Below are 23,006 nucleotides of genomic sequence, written 5' to 3'. Positions count from 1 at the left end.
ATCCAGTTTTCCGCCGACAGCCAGTTTATGATGGCAGACTTTGACCAGCTTTCTAGTGGGTGGTGAGAAACCTCTGCAGCCTGCGGCGTTTGTAGCACACCCGTCACCACAGCGTCTAGGCCTTGAGATCGCTGTGAGCGAAATGCCTCCTGTGCACTGGGCGAGCACAAAGCGTAGGCGCCTCTTGTGTCTCACAGGAGTCCTCAAAATGGGGCATAGCAGGCGTCTGGGCCTTGTGCTGGCGGCCCGCACAGGGGGGCATCCCCTGGCATTTCAGTGCTTGGCCAGTGGGCTTGGAGACCCATCAACAGCGGGAGCCACCAAGGCAGGAGCCAGCCTGTTGCCTTCTGCTCTTAGCAAGGTGCCTAAGTTCCAGCTCAGCCTCGTGAGTCTCCATAACAGCAGCGTGGTTTGGTGCTGATCAGTTAGCACAGTCAGGGATTTTGGAGCCACAGGGGTGATGCCATTGTCTCTGCTTTTCTCTCCGCAGATCCCCAGTGGTACCCAGCCCGACAGTCCCTCCGCCTGGACCCCAGTAAGTTAGAGCGCCATGTGGGTTCTGACAGCTGTCGCCGCGTCTGTTCCCAGGCGCGCCTCTCTGCTGCTGCTGATCGGGTGCCCCATGGGTGGGGAAAGCGCCTGAGGGGAACACGAGCCGCAGGGGCCTGTGGGGCAGGTGCTGACGCTGTTTCGAAGGGCGAGAGATCTGGTCGACCACCAAAGGACTAGGGCTCTAGGAAGACCCAGCGTTCTGGGGAAGGGCCCTGTGGGCTTCCCAGCTTGTACACGGGGGAGAGCGAACCTCTGCGATCACAGTGCTCTGCCCTGCAGCAGGGGCGGTGGTTCATTCTCCACATGGCTTTCATGGGGGTGTCGCTGTGCTGCCGCGAACAGGAGAGCGCGGCCGTGTTTCAGGGGGCTGGGGTCACTCAGGCACGTTGCCATGGAACCAATGCCAGGGTAGCAGATTGCATCGGTATCCCAGTTGGCGCGGCCCCCCTCCCTTTGCCCTTTCTGAGTCTCCGCTCTCCTTCCAGAGGGGAAGTCCCTGAAGGATGAGGACGTGCTACAGAACCTGCCGGTGGGCACCACGGCCACACTGTACTTCCGGGACCTGGGTGCGCAGATCAGCTGGGTGACGGTGAGCAGTGGCAAAGGTCTGCCTGAGAAAGCCCCCCCCCTGCCCATAGCACCCCCCTGTGCTCACAGCGTGCTCTGCCTTTCAGGTCTTCCTCACCGAGTACGCTGGGCCCCTGCTTATCTACCTGCTCTTCTACTTCCGAGTGCCCTTCATCTACGGCCCCAAATATGACTTCACCTCCAGCAAGCACTCGGTCGTGCAGTGAGTACCCGTGACTGCGTCTGCTTAGCCTGCACTGGGGCTATGCCCTGGGATCTGGGTCTTCTCCTGAGCTGTTGGGGGCAAAGACCCTGTAGAAAACCTGAGCCCTAGGAAAACAAACAGATGGGACGTGGATCCCGCTCCTGGAGGGGCCCTGCCTCCCGGGCCAGGCCTGCAGCCCCCGGGTTGGCCTCCTCTCCAGAGCGGGATGAGTGGGGAAGAGAAAATCTCACCCCTACAGGGACGCAGTGCCGGTCGGATTCCCTGCCGGCCTCTTCAGGCAGTCTGGGACCTGGCCGTCATTGCAGCCACTGGATATTTAGCACATGGACAGGCCACGGAGAGGGACTGGGGACTGCCGAGTGCTCTGAGATGTTGCACCGGAAACCCAGTTGATTCCTGGCAGGAGGGAACAGTTTAAGATCCCCAGAGCATCTCATTGTGGCTTATCAAGGGAGCTCTGCATTAGACTCCAGCATGGCCCCCATCCAGCCCTGCTGGCGAGGAGGGCTTCGGGGGAGCTGGCAGGTGCTCTCTGTTGGGACGCAGGGGACTTGCCTGCTCAGAAAAATTCCCTAGTGGGGAATGTACCCCCAGCCCGTATCCCGGAGGCATTGGTACCCACTTGCACCCTTGTGCCTTCCCTTCCAGCCTGGCCTGCATCTGCCACTCGTTCCACTACATCAAGCGCCTGCTGGAGACCATCTTTGTCCATCGGTTCTCGCACGGGACGATGCCCTTGCGCAACATCTTCAAGGTGAGCGGGGTGGAGGGGCAGCACCGGGCAGACAGCAGGGCCTGGGGGCAGGTGAAGTGAAGTGAGGTTCGGGGGCTGGGGCAGCGGCTGCCTGGGGGATCCCTTTGACTTGTCTCGTTAGTGGAGCCTGTATTAAAAGAGCATTTCCTGATTTGTCTCTAGAATTGCACATACTACTGGGGCTTTGCAGCCTGGATGGCGTATTACATCAACCACCCGCTGTACACCCCGCCAAGTAAGTGACCCCTCGCCACTGCCTTGCTGCTCTCTGTGCCCTAGAGGGCGCTGTGCGATTCCAGCCCTTCTCTCTGACTGACAGATCGCCTGAAGAGCTGTCCTTCCTTTTCCACTGCCTTGCTTCAGCGCCCTCTCCCCGCCCCGCCTTCCATGAAAGATGTGCGGGTATCCCACAATGCACAGCGGCTGCCGCACAACACTCCGTTTTCCCACAAGGCAGTGTGTCTGCATGGCAGGTGGAAACACTGGGATCCTACCCACGGTGCATCATACTTTTGCTGATACAACCATGTGGTCACAAGGCACCAGCACAAGCAGTCGAGTGTGACCACATGCCGCCGAGATAGTTGTGTCGCAGCACTGTGCCGGCAGACCTGTCCCTGGCCCAGCTTCTTAGCATAGCCAAGGTCTTAGAGACATGGGGCAAGTCCAGGCTTCAGGCTTGTCTGGCTTGTGTCTCTGCAGGACGTAGTGGTGACTCGGAGGTGTGGGTTGGGAGCACTGTCAGCCCTGAATGAAGGGGGCTGCATTGTTAACACAGGGATTTTCTCCCAAATATGCTAATTAAATAGTTGTGAGTTACAGCAAACACAGCCCAAGCCGGGATAAATGGCTGGGAGCTGAACTCTGCCTGGGAATAGGGTGCAAACGTTTAACAAGGGGGGTAACTGTCCCTTGGAACGACTCGCTCAGCGGCACGTGGAGACTTCAAACCTTGGACGAGTTTCTCAAAGCTCCGCTGTAGCTCGGTCATGAGTTCTGGGCCAGGTGCTGGTGCAGGGGGAGGGTCTCTGGCCTGGGCTAGGCAGGGGTCAGTCTGAATGGGCAGAACGGTTCCTCCTAGCCCTGAAATCTGAGACGTCAGTTTTAAACAAGTGGGGGGGAAATTGTTTCCCTCTCAGTCTCGTTTCCTTGGCACCTCTAGTCATAAACTCCCTCACTCCCCAGCCGTCCCCAGAGCCCCCCTGGGGATCAGACCTGACAAGGAGCAGCCAGTGTTTTGTTTAATTAAAGGCCTTTTGTCCCTTCCTGCATCGTAAAGGGTTAAAAACCCAAATGAACAAGCCCACACTCTCCTGCTTTGCATGTCACCTTCCATCGAACCTTCCTCCTCTCCTGCAGCAGCCCGTGGCCTCGATTCCTTCCCTTCATCTCCACGCGCTGATACGAGTGTGGTCCAGCCGCCCCACGGCATCTTGTACCGTACCCCCTGCCCAGCGACTTCATGTCCATTACTCTAGCTGGCTCGAACCCTGGAAGAAGTGGGCCCCCCCCTGGGACTGCACTGCCCTCACCCTTAGAGAGGAGGGGTGAGCAGGGAAGGTCGCCGCGCTGCCCGGCTCTGGATATGCACCGGCCCTAGGGGTGTTCAGCTGGTATCTTTCATGGGCACTTAACAGATCCAGCCCACCCTTGCTATGAATTTTTGTTTCTTTCCGAGCCATTATTGCAGTAGGGCCTACGAACACCAAAGCCGCGCGCTCCCCCTGCTGACCATGTGCTAGCACGTTCCCTACACAGACACCAGGCTCTGACCCTGTAAACCCACCCCTAGCGCCCCGTGAGATGAGTGTTCTTCCCCCCGCCCCCCGTGCCAGGCTAACCTCTGCCCTTCCCCTCCCCCACAGCCTACGGAGACGAGCAGGTCAAGCTGGCGCTCATTATATTCCTGGTAAGAACTGCCAGTGGCAGGGAGGGGAGCAGGGAAGGAGGCTGCTCAGCTGGGCTTGGGCAGGAGTGCCAAGGGGGGCACTCCGGGGGTGTGCCCACTGGAGATGGGCGTGTGTGCAAAGGTGGGGGGGAATGAGGGTGCCAGAGTGTGGGGCTGGGGAGAGGGAGGGAGGAGGGTGCCAGGAGGATGGGTGGCGGGTGGCACAGCTCTGTGCTGCCACTGCAAGAGTGCTGCCAGCCAATGCCCTTCCAGGCCCATGTCCCTCTGAGCTGATGGGGGATCCTGCCACTGCAAGGGGGGTTGAACCCCCAGCCAGGGGGTTGCTGGGACCCAGGGCACTGATCGCTCCTCTGCTTCCTCCCCAGTTCTGCCAGCTGGGGAACTTCTCCATTCACATCGCTCTGCGGAACCTGCGGCCGGCGGGTGAGTGGGGGCGGGGCCCCGCTGGCCCTCCAGGGCTTCAGTTGCTCAGGGGTGACCGGGCAAGGATGGTCAGTCCGAGGGCAGCCCGAGGGTGGGGGCAGGGCCTGCTTGTATCCCTGGCTGAGGTATGGGGATTGGGAGCGCGCTCTGGGTCCGGGGCATAGTCTGAGTGAGAATCTATCCCCCCATGCCCCTGGCTCCCGTTCACAGAGGGTTCTCCTCCTTGCTCTCCATCCTCCCACCTCTCCAGAGTCTTGCTAATGTTTAATGTAAGAAACACAGGAGAAAACCCCCTCTCTTCCTCAGGCCCCCTATAAGCATCCTAGGGGGCAGAGACGGGCAGCGATAGACAAGTGTCTCGCTAAACCCCCACGGCTTTCCCGGGTTGTGGAGGACACCTGCGTTCCCAGTGCAGACGCCTCCGTCTGGGCGCTGGTGGCTCCAGTGACTGGTTCATAGCAGTGTCTGGAACAGCCTGGCTGGCAGATCCTCGGTCTCCAGGCACAACCACCGTGGAGGCCTCAGCCTCTCTGGGCAGGACGTGGCACCCTGACTGGGATGTGGCTGTCCCAGATGTGTGTAGTCCCAGCAGCCGGGGAGGGGGTGGGGGAACTTTCTGAATGAGTCCTGGCCAGCCTGGCACCCTGCCTCTTTACTGCCCCCTCAGCCCCACGTGTCAGATCAGCCCCGATGGTGCCCATGCCGTTGCCTCAGGCTCCAGTGGGCTGCAGGAAGCACTGGCCTGTGTGTGAGTGGAGATCTGACGCACCACACCAGGGTGCGGCAGCAGCATCTCCCAGAACGGTGTCTGACAGGGCTGTCTCCCCAGTTCCCGACGAAAGCTGATCCCACTTCCCGGGGGGGTCTCATTGCTCATGCGAAATAAATCATGCTGGATTTCTGCTTCTCTCCCTCCCAGGCTCCAAGACTCGGAAGATCCCATACCCCACCAAGAACCCCTTCACGTGGCTCTTCCTGCTAGTGTCATGTCCTAATTATACCTATGAGGTGAGCCCCGCCCCACCAGTCCCCCCGCCAGCAGCAAAATGGCGGGTTCCCTGAGCCAAGGGCTGCCTGGCACCAGCGCGCCCTGGTCCACTGATCTTGTTCCTGGTCTCCATGAGCTGCAGCTGCCTCCCTGAGACAGGCAGCTAGAGAGTGACCTTCTATCTGCCTCCTGCTTGCTGTTAATTAATAACGAGCTTGTGTTCCTCATCCACATGGGGGCCCCAGACTCCACAAACTGTCTGTCTGTGTATGATCTCCGCTCTATTGGAACATCACTGTTCATCCCAGAAATGCAACCGTCTCTGGGGTGGAACTCAGCAGCGGCTTAACAGCCACACAGCTGAACCCGTTAGGGCAGGAAGCCAAGGAGAATGCCCTTGTCTAACTGAATCTGCAGGGGGAATTCAGAAGGTGGCAAGACTTGAATTTGACTGGGAAACCGGGAGTTAACAGCCCCGCTTTTGGGAAAAGTGTGTGTGATAAGAAATAGCTGGGACCTCGCACCCCTAGTGCTATGCTAAGACATTGGGGTCAGCCCTGACTGAGAAGGGAGAGCGCCCCCTACTCAACTTCCCACCCCACTCCCTGCCAGACGGCCCTCCCTAGTGCTACACCGGGGTCAGCCCTGACTGAGAAGGGAGAGTGCCCCCGGCTGAGCTCCCCGCTCTGCTCCCTGCAGGACAGCGCCCCCTCGCACTGTACTGGGGTCAGCGCTGACAGAGAGCAGAGCACCCCCTGCTGAACTCCCCATTCCACGGCCTGCAGGACAGCACCCCTATTAAATCAGCAGCAGCCATTAGCAAGTACCTGTGCTCTGCCTGGCCCAGCCCTGCATAGCTCCTGGAGTTAATGAGGCAACATGGCAACAAATGCCCAGCTTGGCACCACCAACAAAGCCACGGGCCTTGAAGCCAGCTCCAACTCGGCAGTGTTGGTGATGCTCACAAGGGGTTTGGGTGTTCAGGGGCTGTACCTTCAGCCAGCTCTGGGCTCCCGAGAGCTCGCCCCTTTGCTGGAGTGCCACTCACCCACCAGGAAGGGACCTTTCCCTGCCCGGGCTGGCAGCCGCCTCGTGTGTGCCCAGCCACCCCTTCCTCCAACTCAACTGCTGCCAGGGCTGGGGACTCCCCATTGCTGGGGAGACCAGGTCCCCCGACTGCCCTGATCCCTGGTGTAGGTGAGGGGGTGAAAGCTCCCCCTGCCAGTCCCATCATCCCCAGCACCCTTATTCCTGCCCTAGCGTCTCCCTCCCCATAGGGGGCACAGTGTGGGGGAAAGATTTCCCTTGGGAACTGGCCCCTTTGACTCCACTTTCCTTCCAGCCCCTGGGCATTAGGTCACCCCTCCAGGGGGGCACCCACACCCCCAGTGCTGGACAGCCCCTCCCCATGTGGGTCTGAGATTGCTCAGCTCTCAGGGTCTGGGCGGGCCTGGCCTCCCTGCCATTTGAGTCCGCGTTAAGGAAGGCACGGCAAGCTCCTCACAGAGAATGCAGTAGATGCAGGCGTGCTGGGCCTGTGCCCATTCGGAGGGAGCCCTTCACCGGCTGGGCCGGAGTCCCTGCCTCCCACTGCCACGTACGCTCTGGGCGTGCGGCTTGGGTTAATAATGCGTGGTGGCTGGGGGCAGTGCTCTGTGTCACAAGGTCTGCAGGCCCCTGCTCACAACAGCCCAGGTCTAGCAGGGGGTTGCAGGTCAGGATAGAGGGGCACTGGCAGAGCTGGGCAGTGGAGGGAACCCAGGGTTGGGGGGCACTGGCAAAGCTGGGGGAGGGAAGCCCAGGGCAGGAGCAGCAGGTGAGCACTGGAATGGGGTTGCCAGCATTAAATGCATGCCTCGCTGGTGAAGTCCTGCTTGGCCGAGGCAGCAGGCTGAGGTGCCCTGCTGGAGCCCAGGATGTGCCTGTCACAGGGCCCGGGCAGAGGCCAGTCCATCTTCCCACGGTCATTCTCCCTGCCCATGAAGGCGTCGGAGCTGGGGCCTGGCAGGGGCCTTTCGTGTGGAGGCGAGTGCAGGGAGTCTTAGCGGCCGTGTCACCGTGCCCCTCCCCCATGGGCCAGGGCTTGGATTGCACAGCTCAATTGTCTTCCACCCCCCCTGTCCCTCACTCCGGCTCAGGTACGATAAAAGCCCCGACGTGGGCTGCTCAGCTGGGCGCCCCTAGTGGGGGGGTAGATCTGCTGCTGTGCTGCAAATGGCTCAGTGAACTTGAATGAGCGCCCCCTGTCTGTGAGTGAGCGCCACTCGCCAGGCCTGGCCTCCCCTGTGCCATGCGGGGGCGGGTTCTGCCCAGCCCCTTGCTTCCCCAGCGCTAACTGCAGCTGCTTCTCTTCCAGGTGGGCTCCTGGATCGGCTTCGCCATCATGACTCAGTGTCTCCCAGGTGAGTGCGGTGTGGGGGAAGGAGCCAGGGCACAGGGACGCCATATTGTCTCCCCACAACATCCGGGGGGCATGGGCCAGGCGGGTCTTGCCTTCTTGCTGCCAGGGCCACCTATCCCTGTTCTGTGGGAACAATAAGCCCCTACATGGCCAGCAATATGGCTCCCAGCATGTCACAGAGATCATCTCCCTCTCACAGGGGGAAACCGAGGCACAGGTAGGCCAAGGCACCTGCCCGAGTCGTTGTCGTAGACGGGGAATAGAATCCAGGAATCCTGGCTCCCAGCCCTGCCCACTTGACCACACTCAAGGAGTTTGGTGGGTGTCAGCCCAGTTCCTGGCTGGCCGGATGAGCTGGGTTCACAGCCCGGCTCCCTGCACTTGAGGCTCGTCCTGGTGCCCAGCACTGAGGGACCCGCCCCGGTCTGCAGGGAGTAGGCGAAGCAAAGACTGCAGCCGAGGTGTGAGCTGCTTTCCCTGGCATCCGCTGGCTGCCTTTTCCCGGGAGTGGCACCGCCCAGGGGCCTCCAGCCAATCAGGCGGGAGCCCCATGCTGCTTCCTCGGGGAAATGCAGGTACCTCATCTTGTGCAACATCTGGTTCTTGGTCCCCTTGGAGGGAGGGGGAGGGGAGCCAGTGGTGGGGGCTGGCCCGAGGGGGCAGCTCTCACTTTAGGCCCGAGCCGAACCAGATCCAGGCCCAAGTGAGTCGAGTCCTTTTTCCAACCTGACCTAACCTGACCCTTCGCCCTGAAACTGAGTCAGTGTCACTACCTCCTCCAGCCGGGAGCGGGAGAGGTTGGCTGTCAGCTGGGCCCAGGGCACTTGGCACCATGACTGTGAACCTGGGTCCTGCCAGCCCTTACTGCAGTGTGAGAGGCGCTGTGACTTGTGGGTGCCCGCACAGCACAGCGAGCAGGCCCCAGGGCACGCAGTCATGCCAACCCCCGTGGCAAGAGGAGAGCTGACCCGCAAGGTCCTATTTACCTACCCAACCCGGGGGGGGGGGCAAGGGAGTGCCCCCCCAAATTCCTCACCGCTTTCCTCTCTGCCCACAGTGGCCCTGTTCTCTCTGGTCGGCTTCATCCAAATGACCATCTGGGCGAAGGGGAAGCACCGCAGCTACCTGAAGGAGTTCCGGGACTACCCACCCCTGCGCTCGCCTATCGTCCCCTTCCTGCTCTGAGCCGCGGGGGCTGCTGGGGCTTCGTGTATCTGTGCAGTCCAGGGAGGAGCCCACCCCCCACATCTGGCCAGCTGGCACAGGGCTCGGGGGAAGCTGCGCAAACTCACCCAACTCCTCACTGCTGGGTTTCTGCAGCTGCCCCTGTGCTCCCTTGGGGGGGGCCGCCCCCACCCCCCCAGGGAAGCCAACACCCAGCCCTGCTCAGGGCCGATGCTCTCCTCCCGCTGCGCCATGCACCCAGATCTACAGCCCTGCCTAACTGGAAATTAACCCAGGGAGAAGCTGGAGCTGCCTCTGGCTGGATGCAGCCACTCGGAGCTGTGGCCTGGAGGGAAGGACCCTGGCCCCAGGCACCTGCCAACGCAGCCTGATCCCAGAGGGGCTGAGCGCTCGTGCCCCCGGTGGAGCTGGGGGGAGTGGCAGGTGCTCAGCCCCACTGGAGCCCAGGTACCAGCTCAGGATCATAGGTGCCTCATTTCAGGCTCCGGAGCAGGAAGCGAACTCCTTTCCTGGGTCACATCTCCAGGGCAGGGCCCCAGGGGGCGAGTCCTGGGCTGGGGCCTGGGCCCTGTTCAGCACTCCTCTCCTTCGAAAGCTGCCCAGGGGCTGCTGCAAGACACAGCTGGGCTCTGGCTCCTGCCCTGCACCCCAGGCTGATGGTAGCTGAGGCTGGCAGGGTCTGGGCAGGCCCCCAGCCCCAGGCTGCCTTTCCCATGTGCCCTGCTGGCCCAGCTGTTAAGGGCATCAAAGCCAGAGCAGGCCCCATGGGCAGCGAGTTTGCAGATGAGTCTGTTTAGAATGGTGCTGGCACAAGCGGGAGTCAGGACTAAGGCATGTTGGGGGGTGGTGGTGTGGGGCAGAAGTGAGCCAGGAGTGGGGTGACGAGAGCAAAGGGAAGGGCACTAGCACTGGGTAGGGAAAGCCAGGGGCAGCAGGTCGGGCTTGAGGGGCAGTAGCAGGGCTGTGTGGCAGCTGCTTGACTCAAGCCAGCACCGTTAATTGTAAGCACAGTAAAGTTTTTTCTTTTGTACCATTCTTCTGTTCCATACTTCCCCGTGCCGCTGAGCGGCCGCCCTGGCCCGCCGTCCCAGGCTGTAGCTTAGGCCGGGATGGCAGGGGGCAGAGCAGGCTATTCTAATAAAGACGTGGGGTGAGGCCCTTCCTGGGCCCAGCCCAGCTCCCTCCTGCACTGGCTCCTTGGCAGCTTCTGTCTCCTTTGCTCTTACTCTGTGTGACTGCTGGGGAGAGAGGGGAGGCCCTAACTTCCCTGCCCTGGGGGCTTGGCGCATGTTGGACAAGGCACAGGCCCCTGCGGGGAGGGCTGGGCTAGGTCACCCAGCACTGGGAGGAGTCCTGGGGTCCCAAGGAGAGAAACCAAGGGGGCAGGGAGGGCAGAGACTGGCCATGGGCCAGGCTCTCCTCTCTGAATGGCTACCCCTGGAGCTCTGCGTCTCCCCGGGGGGCTGTGCCTAGGACGGGCCACCCTGGGTGCCACCACACCTTCCACTGCAGCATGAACACATCACTGCCCCCGTGCCCAGGATTCCCTGCCGCTGAGCCAGGCTCGCTTCCTTGGGCCGCTACCCAAGTAGGACTGAGAATGGCCCTGCCCCAGCACAGGAACTGCAGTGAGCCTCTGCCCAAGCGTGTGTCCAGGATCGTTCTCCCTGTCCAAGTGCCAGCAATAAACCAAGCCAGCCCCTGTCCAGCCACGTCTCATTGCTCCCCCCACCTCGACAGAGGGGATCAGCTGGGCTCCAGGTGTGTGGGGTGCTCTTTGCACAGCCACTCCCCCTGTCACTGAATGGCAGGCACTGCACCCCACCTAAGGGCTGGTGCCATCTATTGCCCCCTGCACCCAGCCATACAGCACAGCTGGGGAGGGGCAGCTCTGGTTTCTTTGTACACAGCAGCGACTCGTGCCCATTGCCCTAGCCACTCTGCACTTGGGCTGCCCTCTGCTGCTGGCAGACATCTCTCCAGCGTGCGTGCGTGTGTGGAAGAGAGCAAGAAAACAGCCCCATGGGCAGGTGCAGCACACCCTAGATTCTCCAGAGCGGTAGAAGTCCAAGCAGCTGCCAGCCTGCTTCCCCCAAAGGGCAGGGGTGTGACAAATCCTTCCCCCCCCCATAGCTGTGCCAACCTAACCCCCGTTGTGGACACAGCTAGCGTGAGTGTCACTCCCTGGCTGTAGCGCGTGTCACCGTTACAGGGCCGAAGCTGTGCCATAGCAACACGGACATGGCCTCAGCCCAAAAGCTCCCCAGCCGGACAGCAGCGAGCGGGAGCAGGCTCCCCGCCAGGAGAAGGGGCAGCGGGTAGATCCCCAGCACTGGCTGCCAGGGCAGGAACTGAGCCAAGCCCCCGTGGGAGCTGGAACTCACAGCAAAGAGCCCGAGCGCGTCTGGCGCTGGCTGAGCCCAGCGGAGCTCGGCCGTGCTGAGGGTCAGAACTCGGCAGCCATAGGGTGCTGCACCCGTGTCGCAACCACACACACTCCAACCCTGGGAGGGAGCCGAGCATCACCCCGCTCACAGAGGGGGGAGAAGGTGGGGGTAGCCCAGGGACGCCTGGCTCTAGTCCCTAGCCCCCTCCCAGAGCAGGACCACCACCCAGGAGCAGTGTTCCCTCTAATATTTTACATCCATGTACAGAATGAATTTTGTTATGTGCACCAATATAGAGGTGATTGGTGCACATAACAAAATTCATGTGGGGGTGGGGCCGAGGGGTTCGGACTGGGAGGGGGCTCAGGGCTGGGGCAGAGGGTTGGGGTGTGCAGGCTCTGGGGTGGGGCCAGGGATGAGGGGTTTGGAGTGGGCTCAGGGCTGGGGCAGAGGGTTGGGGTACGGGGGGTGAGGGCTCTGGGGTGGGGCTGGGGTGGAGCCAGGGATGAGAGGTTTGGAGTGGGCTCAGGGCTGGGGCAGAGGGTTGGGGTACGGGGGGTGTGGGTTCTGGGATAGAGCCGGGGATGAGAGGTTTGGAGTGGGGGAGTGGGCTCAGGGCTGGGGCAGAGGGTTGGGGTACGGGGGGGGTGTGGGTTCTGGGATAGAGCCGGGGATGAAAGGCTTGGAGTGGGCTCAGGGCTGGGGCAGAGGGTTGGGGTACAGGGGGGTGAGGGCTCTGGGGTGGGGCCGGGGATGAGGGGTTTGGGGCTGGGGTGGAGCCAGGGATGAGAGGTTTGGAGTGGGGGAGTGGGCTCAGGACTGGGGCAGAGGGTTGGGGTACGGGGGGTGAGGGCTCTGGGGTGGGGCCGGGGATGAGGGGTTTGGGGCTGGGGTGGAGCCAGGGATGAGAGGTTTGGAGTGGGCTCAGGGCTGGGGCAGAGGGTTGGGGTACAGGGGGGTGAGGGCTCTGGGGTGGGGCCGGGGATGAGGGGTTTGGGGTGGGCTTAGGGCTGGGGTGGAGCCAGGGATGAGAGGTTTGGAGTGGGGGAGTGGGCTCAGGTACAGGAGGGTGAGGGCTCTGGGGTGGGGCCGGGGATGAGGGGTTTGGGGCTGGGGTGGAGCCAGGGATGAGAGGTTTGGAGTGGGCTCAGGGCTGGGGTACGGGGGGGGGTGAGGGCTCTGGGATAGAGCCGGGGATGAGGGGTTTGGAGTGGGGGAGTGGGCTCAGGGCTGGGGCAGAGGGTTGGGGTATGGGGGGGGGTGAGGGCTGTGGGATAGAGCTGGGGATGAGCTGTTTGGGGTGCAGGCTGACCCCAGGATGTGGTGGGCAGAGAGGACTCCACCCAGCTCTTTCTTGCCGCAGCAGCCCAGGGTGAGGCGCATCTCCCCAGCTGCAGCAGCTCTGGCAGGGCTGGGTTGGGCAGGGCCGAGGGAGGGGCACCTCCCCCGGCCGCGGCAAGTCCAGGGCAGGTCTGCGCTGGGGCCGGCGGGGAGGGGCTCCTCTTCCCAATGCAGCCCTGCGCGGGGCTTAATAGGGAGCTGTGCGGCCACGCAGCTTAATGGGAACTTAGCCCAGGAGTCCTGACTCCTGCTCTAACCACTAGGAAATGCCACCGCTCACTGCTCCCCATAACTTCAGGTCCAAGTCTGAAGAAGCTCCGAAGTCGGTCCAGTAAGAGCAATTACCTCACTCACCCTGGCTCCCCATCATGCCCAGCACCTGCAGTGATGGGGCATTACAGCCTCAGTGCAGTACACGCTCACGCCCTGCCCACCCCACTCCAGTCACCAAGCGAGATCCGGACGCAGACGAGCCATTATTTATTCCCTTACGTATAACACAAGGAGAGGACTCCTCCGGCCCCTCACGCGGATGGGGATGCAGGGCTTTGCTTTGCTCCAGCCGCCGCCTTCTGCTCCAGCCTCTTCTTCCTCACCAGCAAGCGGCGCTCCCGCTCAAACTCCTTCATACGCTTCACGTAGCTGGGGCGAGAGGAGACATCAGTCACGGGGGTCCACCCACATCTCCAGCAGGAGCAACCCCCCCCCCCCCCCCCACACACACACACACTCTGCATTAGGTACAGGCCGATCTCAGAGCTGTTGGACTGTCCCACTGAAATTACATTCACTGCTTTGAACCAATCCTTCGGATCTCTGGCCCCTCCCCCCTGCCCCACAGCTTCCCCCTCCAGATCCCTCCTCCACCACACAATCCCCACGGTGACACAGCCGGGCCAGCCCCATAACCACGTTCCGCCTAGTACCCCTCCCTTCACTCTGGGGTCTGCTTGGCCCAGGGCTTGACCCTCTGTGGGAAGGGCCCTACACATGTTTCATCACCATCCTGCAGGGTTAGCCGCACCAGTGGGGCCCGGGGATCAGCCAATGGCCCAGAACGCTGCTTTCTGAGATGCCTTCCGCAAAGTAAGGGGGAGGGGACGTTTATTTCTGTGCTAAGCGCCCGCCGTAGCTGGTTACTGGGGACCATCAGCACATTCTTAGGCTTAAATACCCTATGTGGGAAGGGCAGGTGCCAATCACACCGAGCTCCGGCAGCACCTTTCATCAGTAGACCTCAAAGCACCGTGCAAAGGAGGCCAGTTGCCCCAGGTCACCCAGCACACCAGTGGCAGAGCTGGGAATAGAACCCTGGTCTCCTCTGTGCTCTCTCCTCTAGGCCATGCTGCCCCTCTCTACCCCTAGGGCTGCCACCCCCAGCTCTGTGGCCCTGGGAGCGGAGTAGCCTGTGGATGGTGCCAGGAGCCCCCCAGCACAGGCAGCCTCGTACTCAAGGTGCTCGCAGTATTCCCAGTCGTGCTTCTCATCCTGGCAGGCCAGGAAGTTGGGGAAGTAGTCGCGCTTGCACTTCATCAGCTTGATGAGGTAGTGGGCGCAGTAGTCACGCTGCTCCAGGGGCAGCCGAGCGTCATTCATCTGCTGCTGCGTCGCTACCATCACTGCGGGGGACAGAGAGGAGGGGCAGAGGTGAGGCTGGGAGCAGGACGTGGGCGTGACACACCAGGAACTGAACCTGGGACCTCCAGAGCTAAAACCACTAGTGGCCCTCTACCTCCTGGGCAAAGAGCCAGGCTCCGTCGCGGGGCCGTAACAGCCGCACCGAGTGGGACTCTGAACACCCTATACATGAGCCCTTCTGATGAAGCTCCATGGAGAAACTGAGGCACAGGAAGCAACTTGTCCAGGCTCACAGAGGGAGAGCTAGGGATACAAGTCAGAAGTCTTTGGCTCCAAGCTCTCTCTCTATCCATTTTAATTAGATGTGTTCTTATTTGCACTTGTCTCAGGATCTATGCCTCTACACAGGACAGGGCTTCGACTGCCCTCTACTATGTAATGATCTTGGGTTTACACAGTTCCTTTCAACGCAGAGCACTGACTGACCCTCGTATAGACAGTTCAGACACTCACAGAATCATAGAAGATTAGGGTTGGAAGAGACCTCAGGAGGTCATCCCCTTGCTCAAAGCAGGACCAACCCCAACTAAATCATCCCAGCCAGGGCTTTGTCAAGCCGGGCCTTAAAAACCTCTAAGGGTGGAGATTCCACCACCTCCCTAGGGAACCCATTCCAGTGCTTCACCACCCTCCTAGTGAAATAGTGTTTCCTAATATCCAACCTAGACCTCCCCCACTGCAACTTGAGACCATACTCCTTGTTCTGTCATCTGCCACCACTGGGAACAGCTGAGTTCCATCCTCTTTGGAACCTCCCTTCAGGTAGTTGAAAGCAGCTATCAAATCCCCCCTCATTCTTCTCTTCTGGAGACTAAACAATCCCGGTTCCTTCAGCCTCTCCTCATAAGTCATGTGCCTCAGCCCCCTGACTCATCCAGTGTTGAAACATGGCCACCTCTGGGGTGGGACAAGGCAGCTGTTAAACACCCACACAGAACAAGGGGTGAAGGGGAATCAGCTCAATCTATAGGCTCAATGGCACCAGCCTCCACCACAGCATTTTGCAAGGAAAGAACCATGTGGGAGGCTCCTGCCCCAAACATAAGGCCCTAAATTGGTGACATCGGCTCCCTTCTCTTGTTCCCCATGTTCAGGACCAGTGCAGGCCTGTCCCCCATGGGCTATTCCCAGCTCCAACGCATCAAGCAGTGGGCTCAGCCTGGGGGGTGGGGGGGCGAAGCAGGGTTTGGGGTGGAGGCTGACAGCTCACAACCCCCCATGTAATTACCTCAGGACCCCCTGAGGGATCAGGACCCTCAGTTTGAGAACCCCTGTCCTAGAAGCCCCAGCCTTGACCAGGCCCCGTCACACCAGGCACTGCGCAGAAAGAGCGGAGACAGTCTCTGCCCCACAGAGCTTCCATTGATGTGAACTCCCCACCCCCGGGTCCCTGATTCGCCCCCTCACCCCTCCCCCCGGGGTCCCTGAACCTCCCCCCCGCGGCTCAACCCGCGCCCCTCCCCCCGGGGTCCCTGAACCTCCCCCCCCCCAGCTCAACCCGCGCCCCTCCCCCCCCGGGGTCCCTGAACCTCCCCCCCCAGCTCAACCCGCGCCCCTCCCCCCCCGGGGTCCCTGAACCTCCCCCCCCCCCGGTTCAACCCGCACCCCTCCCCCCCCGGGGTCCCTGAACCTCCCCCCCCCCGGCTCAACCCGCGCCCCTCCCCCCGGGGTCCCTGAACCTCCCCCCCCCCGGCTCAACCCGCGCCCCTCCCCTCCCCCCCCGGGGTCCCTGAACCTCCCCCCCCCGGCTCAACCCGCGCCCCTCCCCCCGGGGACTCACCCCCCGTGACCCCCGAGCACCCGCCCCCCCGGCGCTCCCCAGTCCCCTGGGGGAGGCAAAGCCCCCCAAGCTCCCGGGCCTGGAGCCTCTGAGATTGAGGAGCCCGGCGGAGCGGGGCCGTGCCCCGGGCTCACCCCGCTCCTTGCGCTCCGGGAAGCCCAGCTCCGCGTCGAAGGTCGGCATGCGGAGCGGGTCCGGCTCCACCTCCGCGTCGATCAGGTAGCGCCGGACCAGGTGCGCCCCCATCCCTGCCTCGGTCACCTCGGGGCCGCGCTGCCCCGGAACCGGATGTGAAGGGCTGGCTCCGCCCCCCAGGACCATAGAGATCACAGGGCAGTTCCTAGATAGGCAGGAGGATTTCTGGTTTCTGGCCTATGTCATCGTGGGGGCGGGGCCTCTGTTCGCCCCGCCTCTTTTCCCGTGGGATCTCTGCTCCTGCCTCTCCCTCCTGCGCGTGGGTCCCCCGGAGGGTGTGTTCCCGCTCTCCAGGAACAGGGGCACATCAGCCAATCACCACCCTTCTGCTGGGGGAAATTTGCATGTAACAATCCTATTGGCTGCCCCAGCTCCTGGGGTAAGACATGGGCCTCCTGGTGGGTGAGGTCCAAGGGGGCTTGGTCTGCGGCCCCACCCCAGGCCCTGCTGCCCCTGCTGGGACCCCTCGTTGTCTGTGTATGTACAGCGCCTAGCACTACCGCAGTGCACCTAATAAATAAGGTACAGCGCCTAGCACAACAGGGCCATACTGTAATACACCTAATAAATGTCAGCTAGCCCCAGAGTGACTGGGTACATGTTGCTCTAGGATGGGATGCACAGACAAAATTTCTTGACACCTGACACTCCCGTCTGCTCCAACAAAGACCCAGGGTCTGAATTACTTGCCCCAAAGCTGCAGGTTTACCTGAAAGCAGCTAACAGAAGTGTTCCTGTCTTTAACACTGTGGCCTTGGCTACACTTGCGAGTTACAGCGCTGTAAAGGCTCCCCGAGCGCTGTAACTCACTCCCCGTCCACACTGGCAAGGCATTTGCAGCGCTGTATCTCCGTGGTTGCAGCGCTGCATGTACTCCACGTCCCCGAGAGGAATAGCGAGTATTGTGCTGCTGCTGCGGCGCCAGTGTGGCCGCCCAATGTGCTGTGAATGGCCTCCAGAAGTATTCAGCAGTATCCCACAATGCCTGTTCTAGCCACTCTGGTCATCAGTTCAAACTCTACTGCCCTGGCCTCAGGTAACCAACCATGTGACCCACCCTTTACATTCCCCGGGAATTTTAAAAATCCCCTTCCTGTTTGCTCAGCCCGGCGTGGCGTGGAGTACTATCAGCGAATCTTTCCTGGTGACCATGCCTCCACGCGCCAAGCGAGCCCCAGCATGGAGCAATGGCGAGTTGCTGGACCTCATCAGTGTTTGGGGGGAGGAAGCTGTACAGTCCCAGCTGCGCTCCAGCCGTAGGAATTACGATACCTTCGGGAAGGTATCAAAGGACATGATGGAAAGGGGCCATGACCGGGACGCCCTGCAGTGCAGGATTAAAGTGAAGGAGCTGCGGAGTGCCTACCGGAAAGCCCGCGACGCAAACGGCCGCTCGGGTGCTCCCCCCGCGACCTGCCGATTCTACAAAGAGCTGGATGCGATACTTGGGGTTAACCCCACCTCCACTCCGAGCACCACCATGGACACTTCAGACCCGGTGGGGGGGGGGGGGGGGGGGGAGGAGGAAAACGGGAGTGATGGTGGTGGGCCGGATGGAGACACCCCGGAATCCCTGGAGCCATGCAGCCAGGAGCTCTTCTCGAGCCAGGAGGAAGGTAGCCAGTCGCAGCGGCCGGTACTTGGTAGAGGACAAACAGAAGAGCAGGTTCCCGGTAAGCGGGTTTTTTTTTCGGGAAGGAATTTTTTCGGTGCGGGCTCTTTGGGAGAGGAGGGTTAGGCATGCATGCCTAGATGCGGAATAGTGCATTGATGTGGTTTATCACATCGCGGTAATCGGCCTCGGTAATCTCCTCGAATGTCTCATCCAGAACGTGTGCAATGCGCTTGCGCAGGTTTATCGGGAGAGCCACCATGGTCCTTGTCCCAGCCAGGCTAACGTGTCCGCGCCACTGTGCCGCGAGGGGTGGGGGGACCATTGCTGCACACAGGCAAGCTGCATATGGGCCAGGGCGGAAGCCGCATTGCAGTAGAAGATCCTCCCTTGCTTCCCAGGTCACCCTCAGCAGCGAGATATCGTCCAGGACGAACTCCTGTGGAAAATGTTGGGACAGTGTTCAGTGTAGGTGCCCCCTGAAGCTGTTGGCTCTCCCCAAGGCATAGAAACCCAGAGGACAGTGCAGCCCTGAAACAATCAGTCCCCCTTACTCACCATTTTGAGGCTCCCATGGGATATGTGTGCTCTGTTTCGGACAGGAAAATTATGCTATTGTGTAGATCCTGTGTGTTTTCTACTCCTTAAGTGCGGTGGGAATCATTACTCTGTCTGGTATGAACAATGCTGCCTCTGTTAAATGTTGCGTTTTGCCTATACAGCTGCAACAACCTTGAGACCTCAGCCGTCCCTCTTATTGCCTGCTCAGAGACTGCAAAAACTCAGGAAGAGACCGCGAAAAAGCAAAGAAGACATGCTGCAAGAAGTGATGCGGCAATCTATTAAAGAGAATGAGAAAGCACAGGACTGGAGGGACAGAGAAAGCTCCCTAAACCCCCCAGAAGGACTTGATTGAGGGGTTCTTGTTGTACCTACACGCTCTGCTTGGGACTGTGTTCCTGGCATCTAATAAACCGTCTGTTTTACTGGCTGGCTGAGAGTCACGGTGAATCTCAGGAAGAGGGGTGCAGGGCCCTGACTCCCCCACACTCCGTGACATTGGGCTGGGGGCAGTGCTAATGCAAGAGGAGGCAGGGGGTAAAAGACATCCCGTGGCGTACTGAAGCAAGAAATTGTCCCCCACTGAGCAAAAGGACGCTCCCATTGAGAAGGAATGTTACGCCATTGTCTGGGCTGCCAAGCAGTTTAAGCCCTATTTGTACAACAAAAAATTCCCTGTGTTGAGTGATCCTGCCCCTCTGGTCTGGCTGCATAAGGCCAAGGGTACCAACTCCAGGTGATTGCATTGGAGTTTAGCCCTTCAAGAGTATGAAATGGATATAATCCACATAAGGGGGAAGGAAAATACTGTAGCTGTTGCATTGTCCAGAATGGGGAGTCCTTAGGATGCAGTCAGCGATGTTTGTGACATCCCTTCCTGCATGAATTTTGCCTTGGGGGTGTGATGTTATTGACACCAACCGGGACCATATAGATCATTGCTGCAACCAAAGTCCTGTAGTGGCCCCACATCTCGTATAAAGGGGGTCAAATAAGGTGTCTAAGACAAGGTTATGGTTTGCTGGTTATGATTATGCTGTCTGTATGCATGTATCATTTTTGTATTTAAAGTTATAAGTATTGGCGCAATACCGTCTGTATTTCAAACTTGTGCTGTGCTTCTGGGTGACACCCCAGACAATTTGGTGTCAGCACTGCCTAGCCTGCTTGATGGCCCATTAAGGACCATCAGCTATACCAGGGTTCGGCAACCTTTCAGAAGTGGTGTGCCGAGGCTTCATTTATTCACTCTCATTTAAGGTTTCGCGTGCCAGTCATACATTTTAACGTTTTTAGAAGGTCTCTTTCTATAAGTCTGTAATATAGAACTAAACTATTGTTGTATGTAAAGTAAATAAGGTTTTTAAAATGTTTAAGAAGCTTCATTTAAAATTAAATTAAAATGCAGAGCCCCCCGGACTGGTGGCCAGGACCCGGGCAGTGTGAGTGCCACTGAAAATCAGCTCGCGTGCCGCCTTCGGCACATGTGCCATAGGTTGCCTACCCCTGAGCTATACAATTGACCCATTGAGAGAAGGCAGACACACCTCTGCAAGGCATGCAGGGACATGCCTATGGACAGAACTCTAAGGTTTTTCTATGCAGTGTGCTGGATAGGGTGTCCTTGGGACAAGGAAAGCAAAGACCACATGGCAAGAGACTATAAAAGGATGATGCCTCATCGCCATCTTGTCTTCAATCCTGCTTCTAACCTCTGGAGGGACTTTGCTACAAACTGAAGCTCTGAACAAAGGACTGAATGACCCATCCCAGCTGGGGATGTTCCAGAGACTTGATTTGAACCTAGTTTATTCCATCACTGCTACAAGCCTGAACCAAGAACTTTGCCATTACTGTATGTAATTGATCCCATTTAACCAATTCTAGCTCTCATCTCTATCTTTTTCCTTTTATGAATAAACCTTTAGCTTTTAGATTCTAAAGGATTGGCAACAGCGTGATTTGTGATTAAGATCTGATTTGTATATTGACCTGGGTCTGGGGCTTGGTCCTTTGGGATCGGGAGAACCTTTTTTCTTTTACTGGGGTGTTGGTTCTCATAACCATTCACTCCCATAACGAGTGGCAGTGGTGGTGATACTGGGAAATTGGAGTGTCTAAGGGAATTGCTTGTGTGACTTGTGGTTAGCCAGTGGGGTAAAACCAAAGTTCTCTCTGTCTGGCTGGTTTGGTTTGCCTTAGAGGTGGAAAAACCCCAGCCTTGGGCTGTAACTGCCCTGTTTTAAGCAATTTGTCCTGAATTGGCACTCTCCGTTGGGTCCCACCAGAACCAGCATCGTTACAGAGGACCAAAAACGTGCCACCGTGGCTGAACATAAAAAAAAGAACAATTAGAGGCAAAAGGGTAACCTTTAAAAAGTGGAAGTTAAATCCTATTGAGGAAAATAGAAAGGAGCATAAACTCTACATAACATAAGATTGCAATATTGGGTCAGACCAAATCTCCCTCGCATTCTCTGCACTGAAGACCGACGCAAAGAATTCATTTAGTTTCTCCGCAATGGCCTTATCATCCTTGAGTGCTCCTTTAGCATTTCAATCAGCCAGTGGCTCCACTGGTGGTTTAGCAGGCTTCCTGCTTCTGATGTACTTTTAAAAAAAATTGCTGTTATTTTTTGGCCAGCTGTTCTTCAAATTCTTTTTTGGACTTCCTAATTATATTTTTACGCTTCCCTTGCCAGAACGAACAGAATGTTGTGAATCATTAAGAAAGGGATGGATAATAAGACAGAAAATATCATATTGCCTCTATATAAATCCGTGGTATGCCTACATCTTGAATACGGCGTGCAGATGTGGTCACCCCATCTCAAAAAAGAATATTGGAATTGGAAAAGGTTCGGAAAAGGGCAACAAAAATGATTAGGGGTATAGAACAGCTTCCGTATGATGAAAGATTAATAAGACTGGGACTTTTCAGCTTGGAAAAATGGCAACTAAGGGAGGATATGATAGAGGTCTATAAAATCATGAGTGGTATAGAGAAAGTAAATAAGGAAGTGTTATTTACACCTTCTCATAATACAAGAACAAGGGGCCACCAAATGAAATTAATAGATAGCAGGTTTAAAACAAACACAAGAAAGTATTTTTTCACGCAACGCACTGTCAACCTCTGGAACTCCTTGCCAGAGGGTGTTGTGAAGGCCAATACTATAACGGGGTTCAAAAGGGAGCTCCCCCCCCCGCACCCCTAATAGCTAGGGGCTATTAGCCAGGATGGGCAGGAATGGTGTCCCTAGCCTCTGTTTGTCAGAAGCTGGGATTGGGTGACAGGGGATGGATCACTTGATGATAACCTGTCCATTCCCTTTGGGGCATCTGCCATTGGCCACTGTCAGAGGACAGGATACTGGGCTTGATGGACCTTTGGTCTGACCCAGTCTGGCCGTTCTTATGTACTTGAAGCAGGATGTTTGGTTTGAAGCGTGTCAGAGATTCCCCTGGGGATAACAAGCCTGGTACATATCAATTTCTTTGTTAAATTGATGAACTCATATGAGCTTCCAGCGTCCAGCGGGCATAACTGGACACTGCAAGAGGGAGGTTCCTAGGGTTGTGTCTGGGACTGGAGATATTGGCTAGTGCCATGCGGCTGGCCAAAAGCGCTCACTCATGTAGCTGGGAGCAACTTACATGCCAGAGGCTGTGTGTGAACAGCCTGGGAATGGGGGTTCTCACAGCAGAGCAGGGTAAGGCTGGCTCCCAGAGTTGAGGATTGGAGTGACCTAGCAGATCACGGGTCCAGATAACACCAGGGGAATGTCACAACCTAATAACTAATGTACAACACCTAGCACAATGGGGCCCTGGGCGCTACTGTAATACACCTAATAAATAACATATGGGGCCTAGAACTACAGGGCCCTGGACACTACCGTAATACAGCTAATAAATAACATACGGGTTATAGCACTGTGGGGTTTTGGGCCGGGGTTGAGGCTCCTAGGCATGTTTGTGGAAAAATGCCTCTTCGTGCATTGAAACGCAGCCATCTCGGATCCCATTACTGTGGCTACCACACAGCGCCCTCTAGTGCCACGCTTCGGCATTGGCATCTGGGTTCACTAGACAAAACCTCACCCCCATTAAGTCATCTGTGTTGCCCCCCTCCCAGCACCCCGCCTGTTCCTGGGAGATTGTAGCTCTTTAGACCCAGCCTTGTGGGATCTGATGAGTTCTCAGTCCAAGATGGGGTGGCTACAGGCCTTTTACAAGTTAGCATCCCCTCCCCCCCCCCCGCACCCCAATCCTGCTGAGAATATCCCAATGCCCACACCTCAGGCCTGGCTTCTAATGAGCTGCACTTGTTTTGCAAAACTGGCGTTTACGCAAACCAGGGTCTCCCCTCCACTGGAGCATGGTGTCTGCAGCTGGTGTGGTTTCTATTCTGGTCCCTGTGGGTGTGTTTGCCACCTGCCAGGGGCTCTCAGAGAGAGGAACCTTTAAAACTCAAAGCCGGTGAG

At 58.5% G+C, this 23,006-nt stretch overlaps 2 protein-coding genes across 3 annotated transcripts in view; one reads left to right on the top strand and one right to left on the bottom strand.

Moving 5' to 3' along the window:
- TECR (trans-2,3-enoyl-CoA reductase) overlaps positions 1-9,328 on the top strand; it is a 41,243-nt gene extending 31,915 nt beyond the window's left edge. For both annotated transcript variants that reach the window (XM_065419396.1, XM_065419395.1), the window contains 10 exons: positions 491-535; positions 1,038-1,141; positions 1,227-1,342; positions 1,994-2,099; positions 2,262-2,334; positions 3,965-4,008; positions 4,374-4,431; positions 5,351-5,439; positions 7,776-7,821; positions 8,878-9,328. In XM_065419396.1, the coding sequence (XP_065275468.1) occupies positions 491-535; positions 1,038-1,141; positions 1,227-1,342; positions 1,994-2,099; positions 2,262-2,334; positions 3,965-4,008; positions 4,374-4,431; positions 5,351-5,439; positions 7,776-7,821; positions 8,878-9,005 (809 nt within the window). In that variant the 3' untranslated portion in view covers positions 9,006-9,328. The remainder of the gene's footprint in view (positions 1-490; positions 536-1,037; positions 1,142-1,226; positions 1,343-1,993; positions 2,100-2,261; positions 2,335-3,964; positions 4,009-4,373; positions 4,432-5,350; positions 5,440-7,775; positions 7,822-8,877) is intronic.
- A 3,869-nt stretch (positions 9,329-13,197) lies between these two features.
- NDUFB7 (NADH:ubiquinone oxidoreductase subunit B7) lies at positions 13,198-16,467 on the bottom strand. The gene is made up of 3 exons (XM_065419466.1): positions 16,286-16,467; positions 14,184-14,352; positions 13,198-13,375 (listed from the first exon to the last, which is right to left on the bottom strand). Exons 1-3 carry the CDS (start codon positions 16,395-16,397, stop codon positions 13,258-13,260), a joined length of 399 nt encoding a protein of 132 aa, XP_065275538.1. The 5' UTR covers positions 16,398-16,467; the 3' UTR covers positions 13,198-13,257.
- Positions 16,468-23,006: the final 6,539 nt, after the last annotated feature.

The sequence above is a fragment of the Emys orbicularis genome, chromosome 19, assembly GCF_028017835.1.
Source record: "Emys orbicularis isolate rEmyOrb1 chromosome 19, rEmyOrb1.hap1, whole genome shotgun sequence".
Lineage (NCBI taxonomy): Eukaryota > Metazoa > Chordata > Testudines > Emydidae > Emys > Emys orbicularis.
The sequence above is the reverse complement of the archived record's forward strand: the minus strand, read 5'-3'. Positions and strand labels throughout refer to the sequence as shown.